General features: G+C 45.5%; 1 protein-coding gene across 1 annotated transcript in view; it reads left to right on the top strand.

The window, feature by feature from the left end:
• Positions 1-19,376, top strand: part of CF3H1orf100 (chromosome F3 C1orf100 homolog) — a 29,702-nt gene extending 10,326 nt beyond the window's left edge. The window contains exons 3-5 of the mRNA XM_007076964.2: positions 4,100-4,195; positions 11,003-11,175; positions 19,170-19,376. Of these exons, the coding sequence (XP_007077026.1) occupies positions 4,100-4,195; positions 11,003-11,175; positions 19,170-19,261 (361 nt within the window). The 3' untranslated portion in view covers positions 19,262-19,376. The remainder of the gene's footprint in view (positions 1-4,099; positions 4,196-11,002; positions 11,176-19,169) is intronic.
• The last annotated feature ends 585 nt before the right edge of the window (positions 19,377-19,961 follow it).

Below are 19,961 nucleotides of genomic sequence, written 5' to 3'. Positions count from 1 at the left end.
AGCTGAAGTCGGACGCTTAACCGACAGAGCTACTCGGGTGCCCCAAGAGTGGGTTTTTAAAACACTGGTTGAAGTGGTCTCTGGGAGATCAAGAGGCAGCTGGAGGGGTCAGCTCATCCTGCCCGGAGTCATGGTAACACCTACCCCAGATCACCAAGTATGTCCACAATGTCCCGTTGACTCACGGAGCCACACGGAGCCATAGCTGATCAGTTCCCCCCCTACTTTACTGATACCTAACACCCCCCTCTTCCTGGAGGGGATAGTGAGTCTGGAAGATAGCAGAGCGGGCACGGCGGTCTCCCATCCTCTGCGCCAACCAGCTCGTGTCCTTACTGACTCATTCCCTAGAGCCTGCTCCTCCCTGACACAGCACTTACTGATCATGTATGATCAGTTAGTGCCCAAGTGTGGTTTTCCTACCAGATCGTGAACTCTTGGGTAGAAGAGAATGTTGAATGTCACTGTCTCCCTGTCCCCTGCACACGGCGGACACCTCAGAGCCTGCAAAGAGGGCTTGTTTCCTTGAACCAAGGACAGCTTCCAGCTAACACGGCCGTGTCTGTTTCTTCCCCTGTCCCTTCGGTGCACGGCATCTACTTCCTGCCTGCCCGTGAGAGCATCACAGAGTTCATATAAAAATAGCACCGGATTCTTCTGAAAGCCAGCCATCCTGCACACCGAGAGATGACTCTGGGTGCAACGTGGAGCTCAGAGAACGGGTTTGATCCTTGGCTCTGGCATTTACCAGCCGGGTGATCTTTGGAGGGCCCAATTGACCTCTCTGAACCTCGGTCCCCTGTTGCTCATAATGTTTACCTGGCAAGGTGACTAGGGATTAGATGAGATCACCCATGTAAAGGAGCCTCATAAAGCCTGAGGCCCAGCACAGACATAACAGAGGACTGCAGGGCCACCTCAGGTTGCGGGGCCAGGCTCTTAAGGGACGAACACGCCTGACCTCCCCTGTGCATGTTGGATTCCGTCTGCGGCTAAGCCCGGGTTTCTGCTCCGGCTACGCACGCTCTCGTCTGCACAGACCACATCACCTCAAAGAGCCAAGCTTTGAGGGGCTGGCAGACAACGTGTGGGGGAATCGGTTGAAGCAGGAGTCTGGAGGAGGAGGAGAAGGGGTCTTAGAAGCCAACCTTCCCACAACTCATTCAGGAATCTTAGAAGCCAAGTCAATCAACGGGTCTGAGCAGAGCCCAGGCAGGGGTCCGCGGCCAGGTCTGGAGAGACCGCTGCTTCCCCCACTCACGCACCCAGCCCCGCCAGGAGAGGCCAGCTCCTGACTGACAGGCCAGGTTACGTACGCTTTGCCCCTCATTAACCTCTCGACTGGGATCTTCCTCTTCTGGAAGGTGAAGTCAGGCCACGTGGGGAGCTGGGAAAGTCCACCCGAAGAGTTTGCCATTCATTCCCCAATCCTTTCCACTTCTCCACCCAGCCCCCCTTCCCTTCAGCACCTGCTTACATGCTTCCCTCCCCCTCCCCGCTCCTGGGCCAAAACCTACCAAGAGAGACCCCCCAGGGACTGGGAGCTGGGCCTGTGACCTGGTGCTGGCAGAGAAGGGCTTCTCCATCCTCAAAACAGCTTTTACAGACGGCTTCTATGGATCAGTGCTTAGGTCACTCGCCTGTATTCAGCAGGCGTTTGTTACAAGCATGCTTGTGAGAATCCACGGTCAAAACTCGGCCTACTGAAAACGGCACAGCAGCTGTGAGAGACCAGTGTGGCTTCGGAACCCCAGCTGGATTGCTCACAGACTGTAACAGGGCGCTAGGGGGATCTTTCCAAGGGAGTGCTTCAGCCACGGGACGGGTGCCCAAGAAAGTCCCAGGCTCTCAGAAATGTCATTTGTTCCCCATGATTGTGCCAGTTCCTCTCCTTTCTTATGACTTAATCCCTGCTCGTATTTACTCTTCGGGGCTCAGTCACTTTATCCGAGCCACTGGGCAGGCCCAGACAGCCTGTGGTTTTTCTGAAAAGTCAGAGCTCCCAGAGGCCCTGTTTGCATAGACAGACAGACCCGCCCTGTTCACAGCACTTGCCTTTCGCACTGGTTAGACAGCGAGGTCCCCACTGGCCCCCTGCACACTCCACTTTGATCCCAACTCTGGCCTCATCTTGGCTTCTGAAATTCCCCTCACCTCGAATGTCTTCCCCATCCTGTTTGCTTGCCCAAATCCTGGACATCCGTCCCTCAACCGCGACCCCACTGACCCTTTATTCAGATCACCATTTCAGCACATAAAGAGCAAAGGGACGCCTGGGTGGCTCAGCCGGTTACACGTCCGACTCTTGATTTCAGCTCAGGTCGTGATCTCACAGTTTGTGAGTTCGAGCCCCACGTCGGGCTCTGGGCTGACAGCGCGGAGTCTGCTTGGGATTCTCTCTCCCTTTTTCTTTGCCCCTCCCCGGACCTCTCAAAATACATAAACTTTAAAACAACAACAACAAAAAAGAGCATTATGAGGACAAGTCAGCTCCTAGATCTGTATCTAAGAACCCTCAGTGTGCAGGCACTTTGTGTGAATTCAGTAAGTGCTGGTTGGACTGCGGACACGGTTCAGATTTCCATTCATCACCCAACACGTGTTTGGTGAGTTATTTTGTGCAAAACTATGTACTGTTTTCTACCAAGTCTTCCCTTGGAACTCTGAAATAGCATCATCTGAGAGCTCAGAACCTGTGGAAGTCCCCAAACACCTACATATCACAAACTCTCCCCACGATGGTCACCTGCCTGTGTCCCCTCCCTCTCCAGAGGAGTGGCAGCCTTCTTCCTTATGCCTGAAGCTGTAAGGCAAGCCTGTCCTTGTATTGGACGCCTCCCTCCCAGCCTCAACCCTTTCTCCCCTGGTGTCCCCTGTCCTCTCCAGCCACCTTCCCCAACACATAGCTCAGGTTTTTCCGTGTCCCACATAAATGACGACACCTGCCTCCTGGCCAGTCTCTGTACTTCAGTCAGACTCCTCACGTTCATTGTCCACACAGCCACTGGCAAAGATCTTTCTAAAATAAAACTTGCACTATGTCATTAATCTTCTTTTTAAAAATGCTACCAAGATTCCTTGCCCCCTAGTGAGTGGTTCCCAACCTTTCGGACACAACGCCCCCTTTATGCCTAACATAATCCAACTACACGTAATTCTGAAATGGAAACATAATGCAATGACCATAATCTAAAAGGAAAAGTAATTGGTTATAAAGTAAGACGTCTTTCAAAACTTTTTTTTTTTAGTTTATTTTTTGAGAGAGAGAGAGAAAGCAGGGGAGGGTTGGGGAGGGGCAAAGAGAGAGAGAGAATCCCAAGCAGTCTCCACACTGTCAGCGCAGAGCCCGATATGGGGCTGAATCCACAAACCATGAGATCGTGACTTGAGCCAAAATCAAGAGTCGGGTACTTGAACTGAGCCACTCAGGCACCCCAAAATAAGATGTCTTTCAAACAATAGGGTCTGGATATCCCGGCACCCTTGCCTCACCTCGCCTTGGTTCAGCTGTACATGCCCACCCACCCCTGCTCAACTTCACACCCCAAAAGCACTTCCTCCCCCCCACTGATTTGTGCTTCAAAATGTCTTTACAACCCAGCCCTCCCTGGCAAAGCTAAGTTCCCTCCTCCAGCCCACAAGTGCCCTGTGCTTTGGCCATCATAGTGCCTATTCATTTCTTGCCCCATACACTTAATTGTCACAGTTTTTAAAAAAATCTAAAATACTTGGGCAAGTTTGTAAACCTACCAAAAGTAGGGGAAAAAATAGTATAAGAAGCCCCCACGTAACCATTCTCTCATTTCAACAATGATCAACATTTGCCCCCACTGATTTTAAATAGCCTCTTATTTCTTTTTCTGATAGTTTGAACCTAATACCTGACACATCAAATACTTCCTTATGACTCTTGAGAAGGAAATCCTGAAAAATGGATAACAGAAGACAGCCCTATCAAGAAATTCCAAAGGTTTCCAGAGCTCTGTGCCAGAAACCGGAAGCAAAGACTGCATGTATTTTTTATTATACCACAGCTGGCATTCTGCTGTAAAGAACTAATTGCTTTTTTTTTTTATCACCCTTTTACTTTCTCCACTAGTGTATTCATCGCTCATCAAGGAAAGGACATCCAAGGATATTACCCCGGGCAGCTGGCAAGAGTCCACTTTGATTCTAGTGCGAAGAGACCTCCCAGGTGAGGAGACCTTCCTAAATCTTAGTTTTCAAAAATTTCATTAAAGTTAGAATGATAAAATGAAAAAAAAAAGGGAGGGATGACAATTTGTAGTCATAATAATGATAACAATAATAATTATTATTTAATGGCTAAAAAAAAAAAAAGCTTGGAACAAAATACACCAAAATTAACAATGACGTTTTATGACTGGTTAAGATCGTTGGTATTTGTATTTTATTTTTCATCTTTCTCTCTGTTTTCCAGATTTTTCTCTAAAGAACATATATTACTTTTATAATCAACAATAAATATAGAATGTTATTAAATCATCAAAGAAATGTAAGAAACACCAAGAGTTTAGAGTTTCAACTTGTTCAAAAAACTTACCCTCTTGAGAGTCAGTTTCCCTCTCAGTAAAATTCTGAATTTGGTTTCTGTCTTTCCAAAAGTGATTTTAACAAAAAGAAAAGGAAAAAAGAACAGTCACTTGGACATTATTTAAGTTTATTTATTTATTTATTTAGAGAGAGTGCAGGAAGGGCAGAGAGAGAAGGAGAGAGACAGAATCCCAAGCAAGCTTCGCCTACCAGGGCAGAGCCCAATATGGGGCTCAATGCAGCACTCGATGCGGGACTCCATGTGGGGCTTGAACTAATGAACTGTGAGATTATGACCTGAGCCAAAATCAGAAGTCCGACGCTTAGCCGACTGAGCCACCCAGGTGTCCCAGATCTTGGGCAATTTTAAATCCTTCTCTGGGAAACAGTTGCCTTATCTTTTAAGTAAAAGAATTGACCAGGGCGCCTGGGAGGTTCAATCAGTTAAGCATCTGACTCTTGGTTTCGGCCAGGGTCATGATCTCACATCTCTTGGGTTTGAGCCCGTCCATACTCTCTCTGTGTCTCAAAAATAAGTAAATAAACATTAAAATTAATTAATTAAGGTAAATAATTAACCTAAAATTCCAGAACATAACAAGCACTCAAAATATGATTGCTATTATTTTAAGTTCATCATCTGATATATATTACAAATTTCTTCTCGTAGTCACTTTCGATATAGTCAACTCTTGATTATCCTCCATGCAAAGAAAAGGGAGCCACGGCATCTATAAAGCAGCTCAATGTGTTAACTTAATGGGAGATCAAACTGGAGGTAGCTTTAGAGGTCATTCGGGTCCAGTTAACTGAATAAGAGGTAGGCCAGAGAGGTCTTTCCTGAGATACAGTTGGTCAGTGTGAAAGCTGGGACGCGGAACCCTCCACACTTGCTGCTTGTCAGTTCCAGGCTCTTTGTTCTGATCCAAATACACATTATGTCAAACTCTGGTTAGGGCCAGGGCCCTCTTCCCATGTGCTCCGCGGGCTCTGATGACGCCCCCAGCTCCAACACCCAGTACCCGAATGTGTGTCCTCCTCCCCACAGGATGGCTCAGGGAGAGGGAACCTTGACTCTACTTGACTCTGGCAAGACCAGTGCCTGCCCCAGATCAGCCTTGAGGGGAAAACTTAGTGAAGATGCCAATCGATGACTTTACTAAGCTTCTCGTTAAAAATAAGAAGAAACAAAAGACAAGCCCCCAACCCTCCAAAAACCAGGAAATAATGTGGTTCTTGGAATAAGTCCTAACTTCAGTTTTTGTAGTTGTGTGACTTGATAGGTGTCTAATAGCTTACCTTTCCCAGAAATATTCCTCTTCCAACTTGATGCTTTCAGTATTAGAATCCTATCCTTTGAATGAAAGCCTTATCTTCAGGACACTGATGTATTACTTGAAAATGGAGAATATTCTGATTCCATGGAATCAGAAGGCAAAGGCAGAGCAGAGACAGATCTAGGGGCAATCACCAGGATCTGGTTCAGAAGCCAGAGGCGTGGCACAGAAGTGACCAGATGGGCAGTGAATACACAGAACCCAAGCTCACAAGACGCTGACCTGTCCATCAGGCAACTAATGATGTTTGATTGACAGTGGAGGATGTGTTTTTTTGTGCGGGAAGGAGTGTTTCTGCCCACCATTTAAGGTGCCCACTTTACAAGACCAAGAACCTATCAAGCATGGAACAAGAACAAGTAGAGGTGGGCGGGGATTCTCGGAGCTTCTCCATGAACATTCACCACAGAGCTCTGCCTGCCCATCCAGTATTTTCCCCCGTCCAGTACCGTACCCACATGGTCACATTCCTGCTCTTGCTTTTTCTTACCTGCTGGCAGAATTCCTCCATTTCTGCTAACCACCCTTTAAAGAAGGCACATTATAATCAAATTTTTACCAGAATATGGAAACACAACATATTATGATTAAGTGTAAGACTTAATCATCAAGTAAGACTACATCCTACTAAATGACTGGGTTTAAATGGTCCTAAATCTCACCCAACATTGGATATTTTTCGTATCTAGAGCTGCTCACTTCATGTACTTTATAGCTTAAGAATACACCTGTTGGGGCACCTGAATGGCTCAGTTGGTAGAGCATGCAACTCTTGAATTCTGGGTTGTGACTTTGATCCCCACACTGGTAGTAGAGATCATTAAAAAATAAAATAAAGTAAAGCAAAATTTAAAAATACACATAGTTATTACAACCTTCAGAAAACATTAATAAAAAATTTGAAATTACCCATAATGTCATCACTCAGAGATAGATAATCATGCAGAATATTCCAGATGTACACAAAATAAGATGAATGCTATTTCGAAGCCCTTTTTTCCCAGTTTACTGAGACACAGTTGACAAATAACACTATATTAGTTTAAGGTATACATCGTAATTATTTAATATATGTATATGTTGTGAGATGATTACTCCAATAAGTTTAGTTAATATCTATCACTTCATACCGTTGCACATTTTTTTTACTCATGATGAGAACTTTTAAAGTCTACCCATCTTAGGACCTTTCAAATACACAATACAATATTATTACCTATAATCACCATGCAGTACATTACACTTCTAGAATTTATTTATCTGGAAGTTTGTACATTTTGACCTCCTTCACCCATTTTCCCCATCCCCCCAAGTCTGCCTCTGGCAGCCACCAATCTGTTCTCTTTTTCTATGTGTTTGTTTTTTTTTGTATTCCACATATAAGTGAGGTCATACAGTCCTTGTTTTTATCTGATCTTTTTTCACATATATATATATATACATATATGAGAAAAACATATATATATGTGTATGTATACAACAACATCTTCTCTATCCATTCATCCATCAATGAACACTTAGATTGTTTCTATGTCTTGGCCATTGCAAATGATGCTGCAATGAACATGGAGATACAGATATCTGAGACAGGGATTTCACTTTCTTTGGATGTGTACCCAGAAGGGGAATTCCTGGTAGTCCTAACTTTTGGAGGAACCTCCATACTGTTCACAATGGCTGCACCAGTTTGCAGTCCTACAACAGCGCACGAAGATTCCCGTTTCTCCACCTCCTCGCCAACACTTCTTATCTCTTGCCTTTTTGATACTAGCCATTCTAACAGGTGGGAGGTGACAGCTCACTGTGGTTTCAGTTTGCATTTCCCTGATGGTTAGTGACAGGGAGCCATTCTTCATGAGTCTGTTTGCCATCCATACGTCTTCTTCGGGAAAAAAATGTCTATTCTGATTCTCTGCCCATTTTTTAGTCAGACGGGTTTTTTTTGTTTTTTGTTTTTTTTTACTATTGACTTGTATGAGTAATTTGTGTATTTTGGCCATTAACTCCTTATCAGATATATGATTGGCAAATATTTATCCTATTCCACAGGTTGCCTTTTTATTTTGTTGCTCTCCTTCGCTGTGCAAAAGCTTTTTAGTTTGATGTAGTCCCGTTTATTTGTGTTTTTGTTGCCTTTACTTTTGGTGTCAAATCCAAAAACTCATTGCTAAGCTTGATGTTAAGGAATTTACTCCTTATTGTTTTCTTCTAGGAGTTTTATGGTTTCAGGTCTTACCTTCAAGTCTTTAATTTTGAGTTGCTTTTTGTGTATAAGATAATTCGTCTTTTGCATGTTGCATTTTTTCCAACACCACTTACTAAAGAGACTATCCTCTCCCCATTATATATTTTGGGGATTTTTTTTTTTTTTTTGTCTAAACCAATTGACCACATAGATGGGTTTATTTCTGTGCTCACTATACTGTTCTGTTGATATATGTAATATATGTCTTTTTTATGACAATATCATACTGCTTTAATTGCTATAGCTTTATAATATAATTTGAAACCAGGAAGCATGATGTCTCCATGTTGTTTCTTTTTCTCAAGACTGCTTTAGATATTTGGACTCTTTTGTGGGATTTTTAGGATTTTAGAATTCTTTGTTCTAGTTCTGTGAAAGAATGCCTTTGGAATTTTTATTTTATTTATTTATTTAATTTTTTATTTTTTTCAAAAGAGAGAGTAAGAGGCAGAGGGAGAGAGAGAGAATCCCAAGCCGGTTCCATGCCTGTGCAAAGCCCGACACAGGGCTCGATCCCATGAGCCCAGGATCACGACCTGAGCCGTGACTCTCAACTGACTGAGCCATCCACATGCCCCTGCCTTTGGAATTTTTATAGGAATTGCATAAAATGTGTAGACGGCTTTGGATAGTATGACATTTTAACAATATTAATTCTTCCAATCCATGGACACAGAATATCTTCCCATTTATTTGTGTTTTCTTCCATTCCTTTCATCAGTGTCTTAACGGTTTTCAGTGTATAGGTCTTTAACCTCCTTGGTTAAATGTACTCCTATTTATTGTTTTTGATGCAATTGTAAATAGGATTGTTTTCTTAATTTCTCTGTCCGATAGTTTATTGTTAGTGTATAGAAATGCAATACATTTTTCTACATTGATTTCATATCCTGAAACTTCACTGAACTCCTTTATTAGTTCCAACATTTTTTTGGTGGAGTCTTTACAGTTTTCTATATATTGATCATGCTATCTGCAAATAGAGACAGTTTTACTTCTGACTTTCCTATTTGGATACCTTTTATTTCTTTTCCTTTCCTTGCTCTGGTTGGGACTTCCAATATATGTTAAATAAAAGTAGTGGGAGTGGACATCCTCGTCTTACTCCTGATCTTAGAAAAAAGCTTACAGCTTTCTAACTTGGAATATGAGATTAGCTGTGGGCTTTCATATATAGTCTTTATTATGCTGAAATATGTTCCCTTTATACGCACATTATCATTAATGGATGTTGAATTTTGTCAAATTCTTTTCCACATCTATTGAGATGATGGTATGATTATCATCTTTCAATTTTTTAATGTTTTATTCATTTTTGTGAAAGAGGGGGGGATGCAGAGAGAGATGGGGAGACAGGATCCAAAGCAGGCTCTGCACTGACATCAGACAGCCCGATGTGGGGCTCAAATCCATGAGTTGCAAGATCACGACCCAAGTTGAAGTTGGATGCTCAACCGACTGAGCCCCCCAAGGCACCCCTCCTTCAATTTGTTAATGTGTCATATTATGTTGATTGATTTGCAGATGTTGAACCATCCTTGTAGCCCTGGAGTAAATCCCACTTGGTCATGGTGTACGATCCTTTTAATGTGTTGTTGAATTCAGTTTGCTGATATTTTGATGCTTGAAACCTTGTTTTGTATAACAGGTTTCCTGAGATAATTCCCACACCATAGAGCTCATCCATTTAAAGTGTTCAATTCAACTGAAACCTTTGTTTAAACTTAATTATTTATTGTGGACTTTCTTCCATCTCAAAATTTATAATTCCACAGCATCACTTTTAATGGTGGTATGATATTCCTGTACATGTCTGTGTCATTTTCTTTTTTTTTTTTTAATTTTTTTTCAATGTTTTTTATTTATTTTTGGGACAGAGAGAGACAGAGCATGAACGGGGGAGGGGCAGAGAGAGAGGGAGACACAGAATCGGAAACAGGCTCCAGGCTCCGAGCCATCAGTCCAGAGCCTGACGTGGGGCTCGAACTCACGGACCGCGAGATCGTGACCTGGCTGAAGTCGGACGCTTAACCGACTGCGCCACCCAGGCGCCCCAATGTCTGTGTCATTTTCTAAATAATCCCTCTTTTTTCACATGAAGATTGTTTCCATTCTTTTATTATCATAAAATACTTTGGTGAACATTCTTCGAGCTATGTCTTTGGTGACACCCCTAATTTCCAGAGTTGGCTGTGACAAAGTATATGCACATTTTTAAGATATTAATACTCACCACCAAAGTGTTCTCAAGCAAGCTGCACCAGTGAGTGTAAACTCCCACACGTGTATGAAGATATTTCACCATTAAATTTTGATTCTTCTTTACTTTTACTTTCAGAGGGGACTTATCTGAGTGGAGGGACAGGAAGGTTATAACTGATTTCAGGTTCATCCAACACCAATTTGCACCATAATGGTTAGTCTGGTCAGAAGACAGTGTTGGTTCCTGGAGGGAACCAAACATCCATAGGGAAGAAAATTACGATGGGAAAGGGCATTGGGGAGATGTGGAGTACAGGAAGTAGCCAGGGCACAGGAAGTACAGTACAGGAGATAGCCAGAGTGCAGGAAGTAGAGTACAGGAAGTAGCCACACTTGAGCAGACCCAGTGGAGGTTTCAATGCAGGTCGTCTTCTGGAACCTGTGGTTGAGGAGGAGGAGGGATGCTAACATGGGGGAACAAGGGACTGGGATCCTCGAGCCACCTGCTGAAAACCCCGCTGTGCTGGCCTTGGTGACATGGAGTCTTACCAATAGTATCTTGTAGCCTCCTGGCTGCTTCCAGAGAGTGGATTTCAGCTGATGAGAACATTGGACTGCTTTTCTTCTACTGGGTGCTCAGCAAGCTGTTTCTATTTTCATTTAGACCTCTCATAGACTTGACAATTCCACCCAAGAGAAAAAGCCAGTATCAGCCTCAATTAGACCAACAAACTCTCATTCGATACATTTGTTTTCGAAGACATTCAAGGCCCGCTGAACCATGGTATAAAGAAACCACCTACCAAAGGGACTATTCTCTGCCATTTTACAAGATTGGTAAGTCAGGTCAACTGTTCTTCCTCTCTCAGATCACACTTGCCTCCGATGAGTCTCTTTCGTGGGCTTGTAGCCATCAGGGACGTGTCTGGGACCAGTCAAGTTGGGGACTGTGTGTGTGTGTGTGTGTGTGTCGAGGTGCAGGAAGAAGAATTTAGAGGCTGGCCCAAGGGCTGTTTCCACCTCTCCTTTTTTCCAGCTCGCTATAGAATTCAAGGATAAAAATGCAGAAATGTCAGGGTGGCTCAGTTGGTTAAGCATCTGACTTTGGCTCAGGTCCTGATCACGTAGTTCATGAGTTCAGGGCTCTGCACGGATGGTACAAAGCCTGCTTGGGATTCTGTCTCTCCTTCGCTCTGCCCCTCCCCGACTTGTGCGTGCACGTGCGCTCTCTCTCAAAATAAATAAACAAACTTAATAAAAAAGAAAAGAAAATGCACAAATGTCCTTGCTAGGAAGCAGGCTCAAGTGTGACTGCTTCTTACCTAGCCTCTCGTCACTCAACAAATTCCTTGTGGTGCCTAACTATATTGAGGAAATTTTTTTCTTTTCTTCCATTTTTTTTTAAATGTTTTATTTATCTTTGGGAGAAAGGGCATCAGTAGGGGAGGGGCAATGGGGGGGTGGACAGAGGATCTGAAGCAGACTCCACACTGACAGCAGTGAGCCCGATGTGGGGTTTGAACTCACGTACTGTGAGATCATGACCTGAGCTGAAGTTGGACGTTTAACTGCCTGAACCACCCAGAGGCCCCCTTGTTCTCCCATTTTAAACGACTTTATGACAATTTGACATTTGGAGGCATGTTTCAAAAATTCTAAGTTCCCTGTACATTGCAACATGTGTGGCTATGAAGGGCCAAGCCCTCCCCCAGATGTGAGCCGGGGATACACACGTGGATGCCAGTGTAGACATTACTTGTATTCCTGTCCTCCTGGATGCCTTGAATTTTAGTGAGGGGAAGGAGTCGCTGCGTTGACAGGCTTTGTAAGTGAGTTAACCCCACTGTTTCTGGAGCTTTTACCCTGTGGCAGGCACATATTTTGTCCTCGTAACAGCACTCTTAGGTAAGTGCTATTATTTCCCTCATTTTCCAAGAAGGGGGGATCGAGTTTCTGAGACAGTTAATGACCCAGATCACCAGGCAGCAGGTAGGAGGGACAGAGTTCAGACCCAGGCCATTTGAGACATAGCATTCAGGCAGAGGCCAAGCTCTGTGCTTGACCTGTAACCCATATGGCCTCTGTCACAGCTGGGTGTCACCTGCACTACTGTTTATCTAATAGTTTTCTTTAAAGTGAGTCACTTTCTTCTTGCTTGAGAAAGAGTAAGAAACCGAGTAGGAGGATGGTGGAGGGAGTGGCTGGGGGTGAGGAGGGCCCACCCTTCCTCCTGTTCTCCCCTGAGAAGAGTGGCTAGGCCAAGGATGGGGCTCAGGTCCCAGGGGAACAGCAAACACCAGCAGCCAGGAGGGTGGGAGTCAGGCCCAGGCGATTCATCTCTAGACAGTGGAGCCGTGGAGGGGTGGGGGGCGCAGTAGATGAGGCCGACAGGCCGCATGTGGGCAGGAGGCATCTGGCATAAGAGGTTCCCAGGGGTGCGAAGCTGGGTTCTGGGAGGTGGGAGACGGGTGGAGGCTGAGCAGGGCGGGAGATGAGGGGAGAGGGAGGCTGGGGGCTGAGATGAGCTCTAGGGAAGGAGGTGCCAGGAGGGAGTGTGGGACGGTAGAAGTTGGGGTCCCACAGGGGGCCCCGGGACGGTTGTATTAATGGAAGCCAGGGTGGGTATGGGTGCAGATCAGGGCTGAGGATGAGGCCTGAGGGGGGACGGGAGCCGCCAGGGGCTGAGTAGCTGGAGAGAAGAGGTGGTCAGGAGAACCAGCTAAGCGGCTCGCCCTTCCGAGAACGTTCGAGTCTGAAGTCAGCTTCCTTAGCAGGGGGTAATCCAGGTGGGCCTTGGGTTACCAAAGTGGTAATAGACAAGACCTTCTTTCCAATTCCTCTGCTTCCAGGGAATCTGGTGAGACAGAAAGATACAAAAGTATTTCTCCCCTGCTTGTTTTAGACGACGATTCTTAATTCTTTCCGCCCTATGGAACCAGGGGAGTGTTTAGCGACACAGTTGAATATTTACCAGGTTCTGTGTCCCTAACACCGTGCCGGGTTCCATGGGAGGAGGTGAGTGCCAAGCCCAGGCTCTGACCTCAGCCACGGGGCGTTCCCAATCGAATCAGGAAGGTGAAGCAACAACCAGCCTGCCAGAGAATGACTAAGAAGCAACTAGCTGAGTGGGAGCTGGAAGGTGGGGTCTAGAACATGCTAGGCCCTGATGGATGAGGTTCCAGGCAGAGGGAACAGGGGCCCCCAGGCAGGGACACCGCAGCCGGGACGTGGTGGGGGGATGGTGAGGCTCGTGGAAGGTGGGAGAGCAGGGAGGACTCCAGCCAGGAGGACTCAGGCCCCAGGGCCACTGCGGGCCCGCATGCCCTGACTCTTCAGTGTTGGGCAAGACGCTCAGCTTCTCTGAACCCGACTTCTCGGAAGTCTGTAGTTTAGCATAGCTGTTAGGATTTAAAATGTCTGTCATGGGCCCAGAACTGTGCCGAGCGACACACACACACACACACACACACGTGTATACACTCGTGGTTGCAGTGAGTCATAGCCCCCGTGATGTAGCTATTATTATTTACTCCACGTGGCAGAAGAGAAAACCGAGCCTTACAGACTTTAAGAAACTCACTCCATGGGGTGCCTGGGTGGCGCAGTCGGTTGGGTGTCCGACTTCAGCCAGGTCACGATCTCGCGGTCCGTGGGTTCGAGCCCCGCGTCAGGCTCTGGGCTGATGGCTCAGAGCCTGGAGCCTGTTTCCGATTCTGTGTCTCCCTCTCTCTCTGCCCCTCCCCCGTTCATGCTCTGTCTCTCTCTGTCCCAAAAATAAATAAATGTTGAAAAAAAAAAAGAAACTCACTCCATCCGGCAGCTGGTGGGTCGTCGATCCGGGCCCTCCAGAGAATGAACGGAGGAGGCTTCACAGGAAATGGGAAGAAGACACAGGTGGTGCAGCATTTGGAGTGAGGAAGGACACCATCAAGAGAGAACTCACGAGAACTCATGAGGTCTTAAAGCTCGTTGCACAGCCGCCCGCTCCGACCACAGGATTGTTGGTGCCTCTGATGGAAATAATGGTTTTCGGCCAGAGACGTGTCAAGCTGGGATCCGTAGGCAACTGAAAATGAGGTGCTGGAAAGTCCAGCAGGCAGCATTAGACAAGGAACAGGGTTGGACAGCCCCCTACCCAGTGAGGGTTGAAGCCTGACCCATTCAAGAGATAATTCATGTCGAAACATTCACTGACCCGCTGGGCGAGTGTGTATGAGTTATCTATCGTGGAGGAACGTCTCACTCCAAAACCTAGTGGTTTATCAGATAAATGATCATGATTTTCACCTTTTAGATGGGCAGTTCTGGCTCAGGGTTTCTCTCTCAAGGAATCAGTCACCTGCAGTGAGCGGGGCATCATCTGAAGGCTTGACTGGGGCCGGAGGGTCTGCCTCCAAGGTGGCTCATTCACATGGTCGTCACTCACATGCTGGCTCATGACTGGGGCCTCAGTGCCTTTCCAGGTGGGTCTGCTCACACCAGTGCCAAATGTCCCGAGGGCACGGCAGTTAGCTCCCCCTACCTAGAATGGGCAATCTGGGATGAAGGGGGAGACGGGAATGCCTTTTCTGACCTGGGGGCAGAAGCCACACACTGTCACTTCTGAATGGTCCTACTGAGGCAGCGTGCAAGGATTACATAAGGCACGGGTACCACGGGGTGAGAATTACTGGGGTCCGCTTTGGAAGCTGGCAACCAAGCTCACTCATTGACTGAGCACCCTTTATGAACCAGCCACGGTGCTGTCTGCAGGGGGTACAGTGACCTGGATAGACAGGACACCTGCTTTCATGGAGCTGACATTCTTGGGGGCCTACAGAGCGTAACCAAGCACGCTTTGTCAACATTATAGACTGCAGTGGTGCTATCAGGGAAACAGGCAGGGTGATAAGTGAACTCAAGGGAGTTTGCTTTTAATAGCACAGTCAGGGAAAACCTCTATGCAATTTTAGCTGAGCCCTGGAACACAGGAATGAGTCACGTTAGAGAGCGTTTCAGGAGAAAGGAACAAACAGTAAGTCCAAAAGCTTGAAAGCAGGAAAGGCCTAGGCTTGTTTGAGGAACAGAAAGGAACCCAGTGTAGCGGGTGTGTGGTCAGGGAGGGCGCCTGGATTCGAATCTCAAAACAAAGACCTGGAAGGGTTCGAGCGGAGGAGTGACCGATCATTTGTATTTTTAAAAGATCACTCTAGCTGCTGCTAAGACCCTGTTTGGAGAGGGACAAGAGGTAGGGCGTGCCGGCCAGCGAGGAAGCTATTTGCCAGCTTAGAACGGAGATGATGGGGCTTGGACCAGCAGGGAAAATGAAAAAGGATGAATGGATTCCAGAGATATTTTGGAGGTGACATCAGTTGGACTCAGTGACTTGCTGTGAGAGCGTTTTCATTCATTCATCTGTGTTCTTCCAGTAAATGATTTGAGAGCCTATTTGTATGCCAGGCAGTGTGCAAGGTTTTGGCGATACAGTGTCAAACAAAAATAGACACAACGTTTCTACATGCAGCAAGTTTCAACGGGAACCGGGATAGAAAGAAGCATACCATTTCACCTGGCATAAATGCGATAGAGCAGAATTTATGTGGTGCTATAGGAGCGCTTAATGGGTTTCCCGGAGGAAATGATGAGAGAAAAGTTCACTAAGCGAGGAGTAGGGGAAGAGCTTCACAGTGAGCACAGAGTGTGCAAAGGCCCCGTGGTAGGAACACAACATGTTTGAGAAACTTAAAAAAAATGTGCTAAAGCACAGAGATCAGGAAGGGTGGAGCAGGATGTAACTAGAGATTTAAAGACAGGAACAAGGAGAGGGTATACAGGCCATTTTCAGCTCTGGCACCTCTAGCCTGAGATAAATGGCAAATCACTAAAAAGTTTTAAGGAGGGTGGAGACACCATGATTAAAAGTGCATTGTGAAAATGAGAAGGAAACGGGGGGCCGGGTGGGGAGTCGGGTGAGGCAGGGATTGAATATGCTGAGTCAGGAGCACCCCCGCCCGCTGCCCCTAGCAGTGGTTAGGCTAAAGGTTCTCACCCTCAGTGACATCACTTTTCGCAAGCCAGATGCCCAGGAGATACCCATACCAATTAAATCAGGATCTCCTGGTGCAGGGGTGGGGTGGGGGTGGGGGTGGGGTGGTCCCAGGCATCAGTAATTTAAAAACCTCCCCCAGATTAGTCCCCTATGTGGCCAAGTTTGGGAACCAGTGGTTTAGGCAGGTGATGACAGCTGGTAGCAGTAAAGAGAATTGGATGGATTTGCGAGGTGCTTAGGGGGTGATTATTTTGTGAACAACCATCAGGTAGGCGACAGGGGGGTCTTCAAGAGACCTAACAGAGAGAGGTCACAAATCTGAGCACTGAGAGAGACCACAGCAGGCACTGGATCGAGGGTTTGTTTAAATCAAGAAACTGTACTCCTTGAAGGAGTCTTTGGGGGAAGGACTTCTCGGAGAATAAGATCTATATAAAGTGGTTTACGAAGACGTGGGTTTTTTGTTTTTGTTTTTGCTTCTAATCTTAACCATTTGACCCGTCTTGGTGATCAGATTTTAAGGGCCGGGCATATGCCTAGATTAGCACTGATTTGCATTTCACTGTCCGGTTCCTATTTCCTCTTTGGGCATTGTTGAAAAACGGATTAAATATAGATTGTGATAGATCACCTCTCAAGAAGTTCTTCCTCAGTAACAAATTCATTCTCAGCACATTCTCAGGGGTGCGTTTATTTTTTTAGGAAACACTGATTAAGCACGGACTCTGTGTAAGAAACAGTGTAAGACGGACAGACTCTATCCTCAGAGAACCTAGAGCCTGCGAATAGGAGACGGCCCCTCACACAAAATTTGCCCATGTATTACCCTGGCACCAAATAATTAAAAGAACTCATTCTCTGAAAATAAAATATCTGCTCTTCGTAGCGGTGTGACCCTTAGACTCCCTGACCTTCCGATTTCTTGTCTGTAAAAAGGATAATAATACTATCTACCTAACAGAACAGAGATAACCATATAAGGAACTTAGCATTGTGCTTGTATGTAACATTAATAGGCCTTCAAAAAATATTAGCTATTATATTATCGATCAAAGAATAAACACGTGCCATAATAAATGTTTGTAAACAAACAAACAAACAAAAAACCCTAATGCAATGGGATTGTGTTTTATTCTGGGATCAGGTTCTAAAACCAGTGCCTCAAGTAGTTACCATGTATAATCGAAGTTATCCTTGGAAATCTCTTAAACTGTTCCAAGTGATAGTATCAAATGATACTAAATTATTACAGTAGTTGGAATAAATGGGATTCAGGAAGTTGGTTAAATTGTCTCCGTACTTCTCACATAACTCGTTTTATTTTTCGATGATGACTTTGGAAGAAGTCACCCCCACAAATCCACATGAACAAGAGTTTCACTTTATCAAATGGTAAGGAAGTCCCCCCAAATCATTTCACATGTCCTTTCCACAGTAGTCCCACCCCCAAATCTGCATAGCGTATTTCGGGCTTGATAGCATCCACTGTCTGTGGGCATGTTGACTCGGTGAAGCCCCAAAAGTTGGTTGCACGTTCTGGGAACGTTTATTGTCCAGTCGATCCAGTTGAACGAGTGAGTCATTCAGCTCCATGGCTGGTGAGGGATTCTTCACGGCTCCTAAACCGCTTAGACACAGTGTAACCCTCGAGAAGGTCAGAGTTGCTATTTTAACCCCATAAGCCTTGGGAAGTTGAATGGTTACTTAGTTCAGACAGGTACACACTATTCAATTAGATTTAAAGAATCCTCCAGGGATGGCATTTCGAGTCATACTCCTGGGTTCAATGAAATATTATCCATTCTTAATACCAAGAAATGTTTGTGTCTTTCAATGCTGTCGAAGTAAGTGTGGAAGGTGTAATGGAGCAGTGAAGAGGTCAGGGACTTGGGGGCCAGGTATTCCTGGGTCAAGTCCCCTCACTATCCTATAAACTTGGGCACGTTCATGAATCTCTTTGAGATGGTGACCCCATCAGTGGGCATCTGAGGATTACCGTGGATATTAAGGTAAGTAACACAATGCATGGCACTACACGTAAATACTGTTGCCTTACGATGCTATCGCCATAACGCCGTGCTCTTTGGTTCACCCAGTGTGGATGCGATGACTGATGCATTTATCCCCAGGCCCTCCGCGAACCCTCAGCTCCAGACAAGCAGAACTGTTAGTGATTGTAGATAAGAGGGTATAAAGTACAGGAACTCCAGTGGGGGTAAATTGAGGGATGGTACCAACTGAAGTTTGATACAAACACACAGAGTGGCCCGTTTCCAGTGTGGGGTTTATAGGGTTTGGGGGGTCTACAATTAGGATGTCAAAATGCAAACGTATATGACTGATTTAATTTTATTTACATGTGGGCATAACTCAGTGAGGTGCCTCTTGATCACAGAATGAAACGCAGAAATAACCTTTTGACTAAGTCCTTTTCCCCCACATCTTTCACATATATCCCTTTCTCTTCAATCCCCCAAATTATTTTATTGCATACAATTGTGGACACTATTTGGGGGCACTTGGTTGGCTCAGTCAGTTGAGCGTCTGACTTCAGCTCAGGTCATGATCTCACAGTTTGTGAGTTTGAACCCCACATTGGGCTCTGTGCTGACAGCTCAGAGCCTGGAGCCTGTTTTGGATTCTGTGTCCCCCTCTCTCACTGCCCTTCCCCCCCCCCCACCTCTTTCTTCCTCTCAAAAATGAATAAACATTAAAAAAATTAAACAAAATTGTTGTTGACACTATTTTAAAATTTAGGAGTGAACGGTCTTTAAATAAATCATTGATTTGTTTTAAATTCCAGATTGGAACAAGAAATTAGCCACAGTTTCATCGAACCCTAGACCACTCGATTCTCTGCCAGAGCTCTACTGTTGTCAAGAGAGGCAGTTGTGAATGAAAACCGCTTAAATTGTAAATAACCATGGCATTCAAACAAAACAACATTTGGAGTTCTTAGGTGACTCTTTTAGATTAAAATAATAACAGGACTCCTGTTGATTGAAGTGTGTATCTGGATGGCTACAATCCTGAAATATGTACATGCGGCAAAGTCTTTTCAGATTGAGGCGATCAACCTAAGGGCAGGGGATCAAGAGTCAAGTTTAAGGCGCACCTGGGTGGCTCAGTCGGTTGAGCATCTATCTGACTTCGGCTCAGGTCATGATCTCGCGGTCTGTGAGTTCAAGCACCGCATCAGGCTCTGGGCTGACAGCTCAGAGCCTGGAGCCTGCTTCCGATTCTGTGTCTCCCTCTCTCTCTGTCCCTCCCCCGCTCATGCTCTGTCTCTCTCTCTCTGTCAAAAATAAATAAACATTAAAAAAATTAAAAAAAAAAAGTCAAGTTTAAGACAACTTGTCATCTCTTCTCACATCAACCATCTTACATTTAATCCAAAGGTTATACAGGGGGCCAGGTAAGAATATAATCTGCTCAATAATTGCATTACTCATTATTAAGAAAAGAAAATAAGAAAAGAAAACCTGGGGAAGTAGCCAGGGAGGTAGACTGCCAGCAACCACAGATCCTAAAGGTGTTCCGGATGCAGAAACCCAGAAGTGGCTTAGGGCTGTAGTGAGTTATGGGAATGGTAACA

Source organism: Panthera tigris, chromosome F3 (assembly GCF_018350195.1).
Source record: "Panthera tigris isolate Pti1 chromosome F3, P.tigris_Pti1_mat1.1, whole genome shotgun sequence".
Lineage (NCBI taxonomy): Eukaryota > Metazoa > Chordata > Mammalia > Carnivora > Felidae > Panthera > Panthera tigris.
This window is presented reverse-complemented; position numbering and strand designations above follow the sequence as displayed.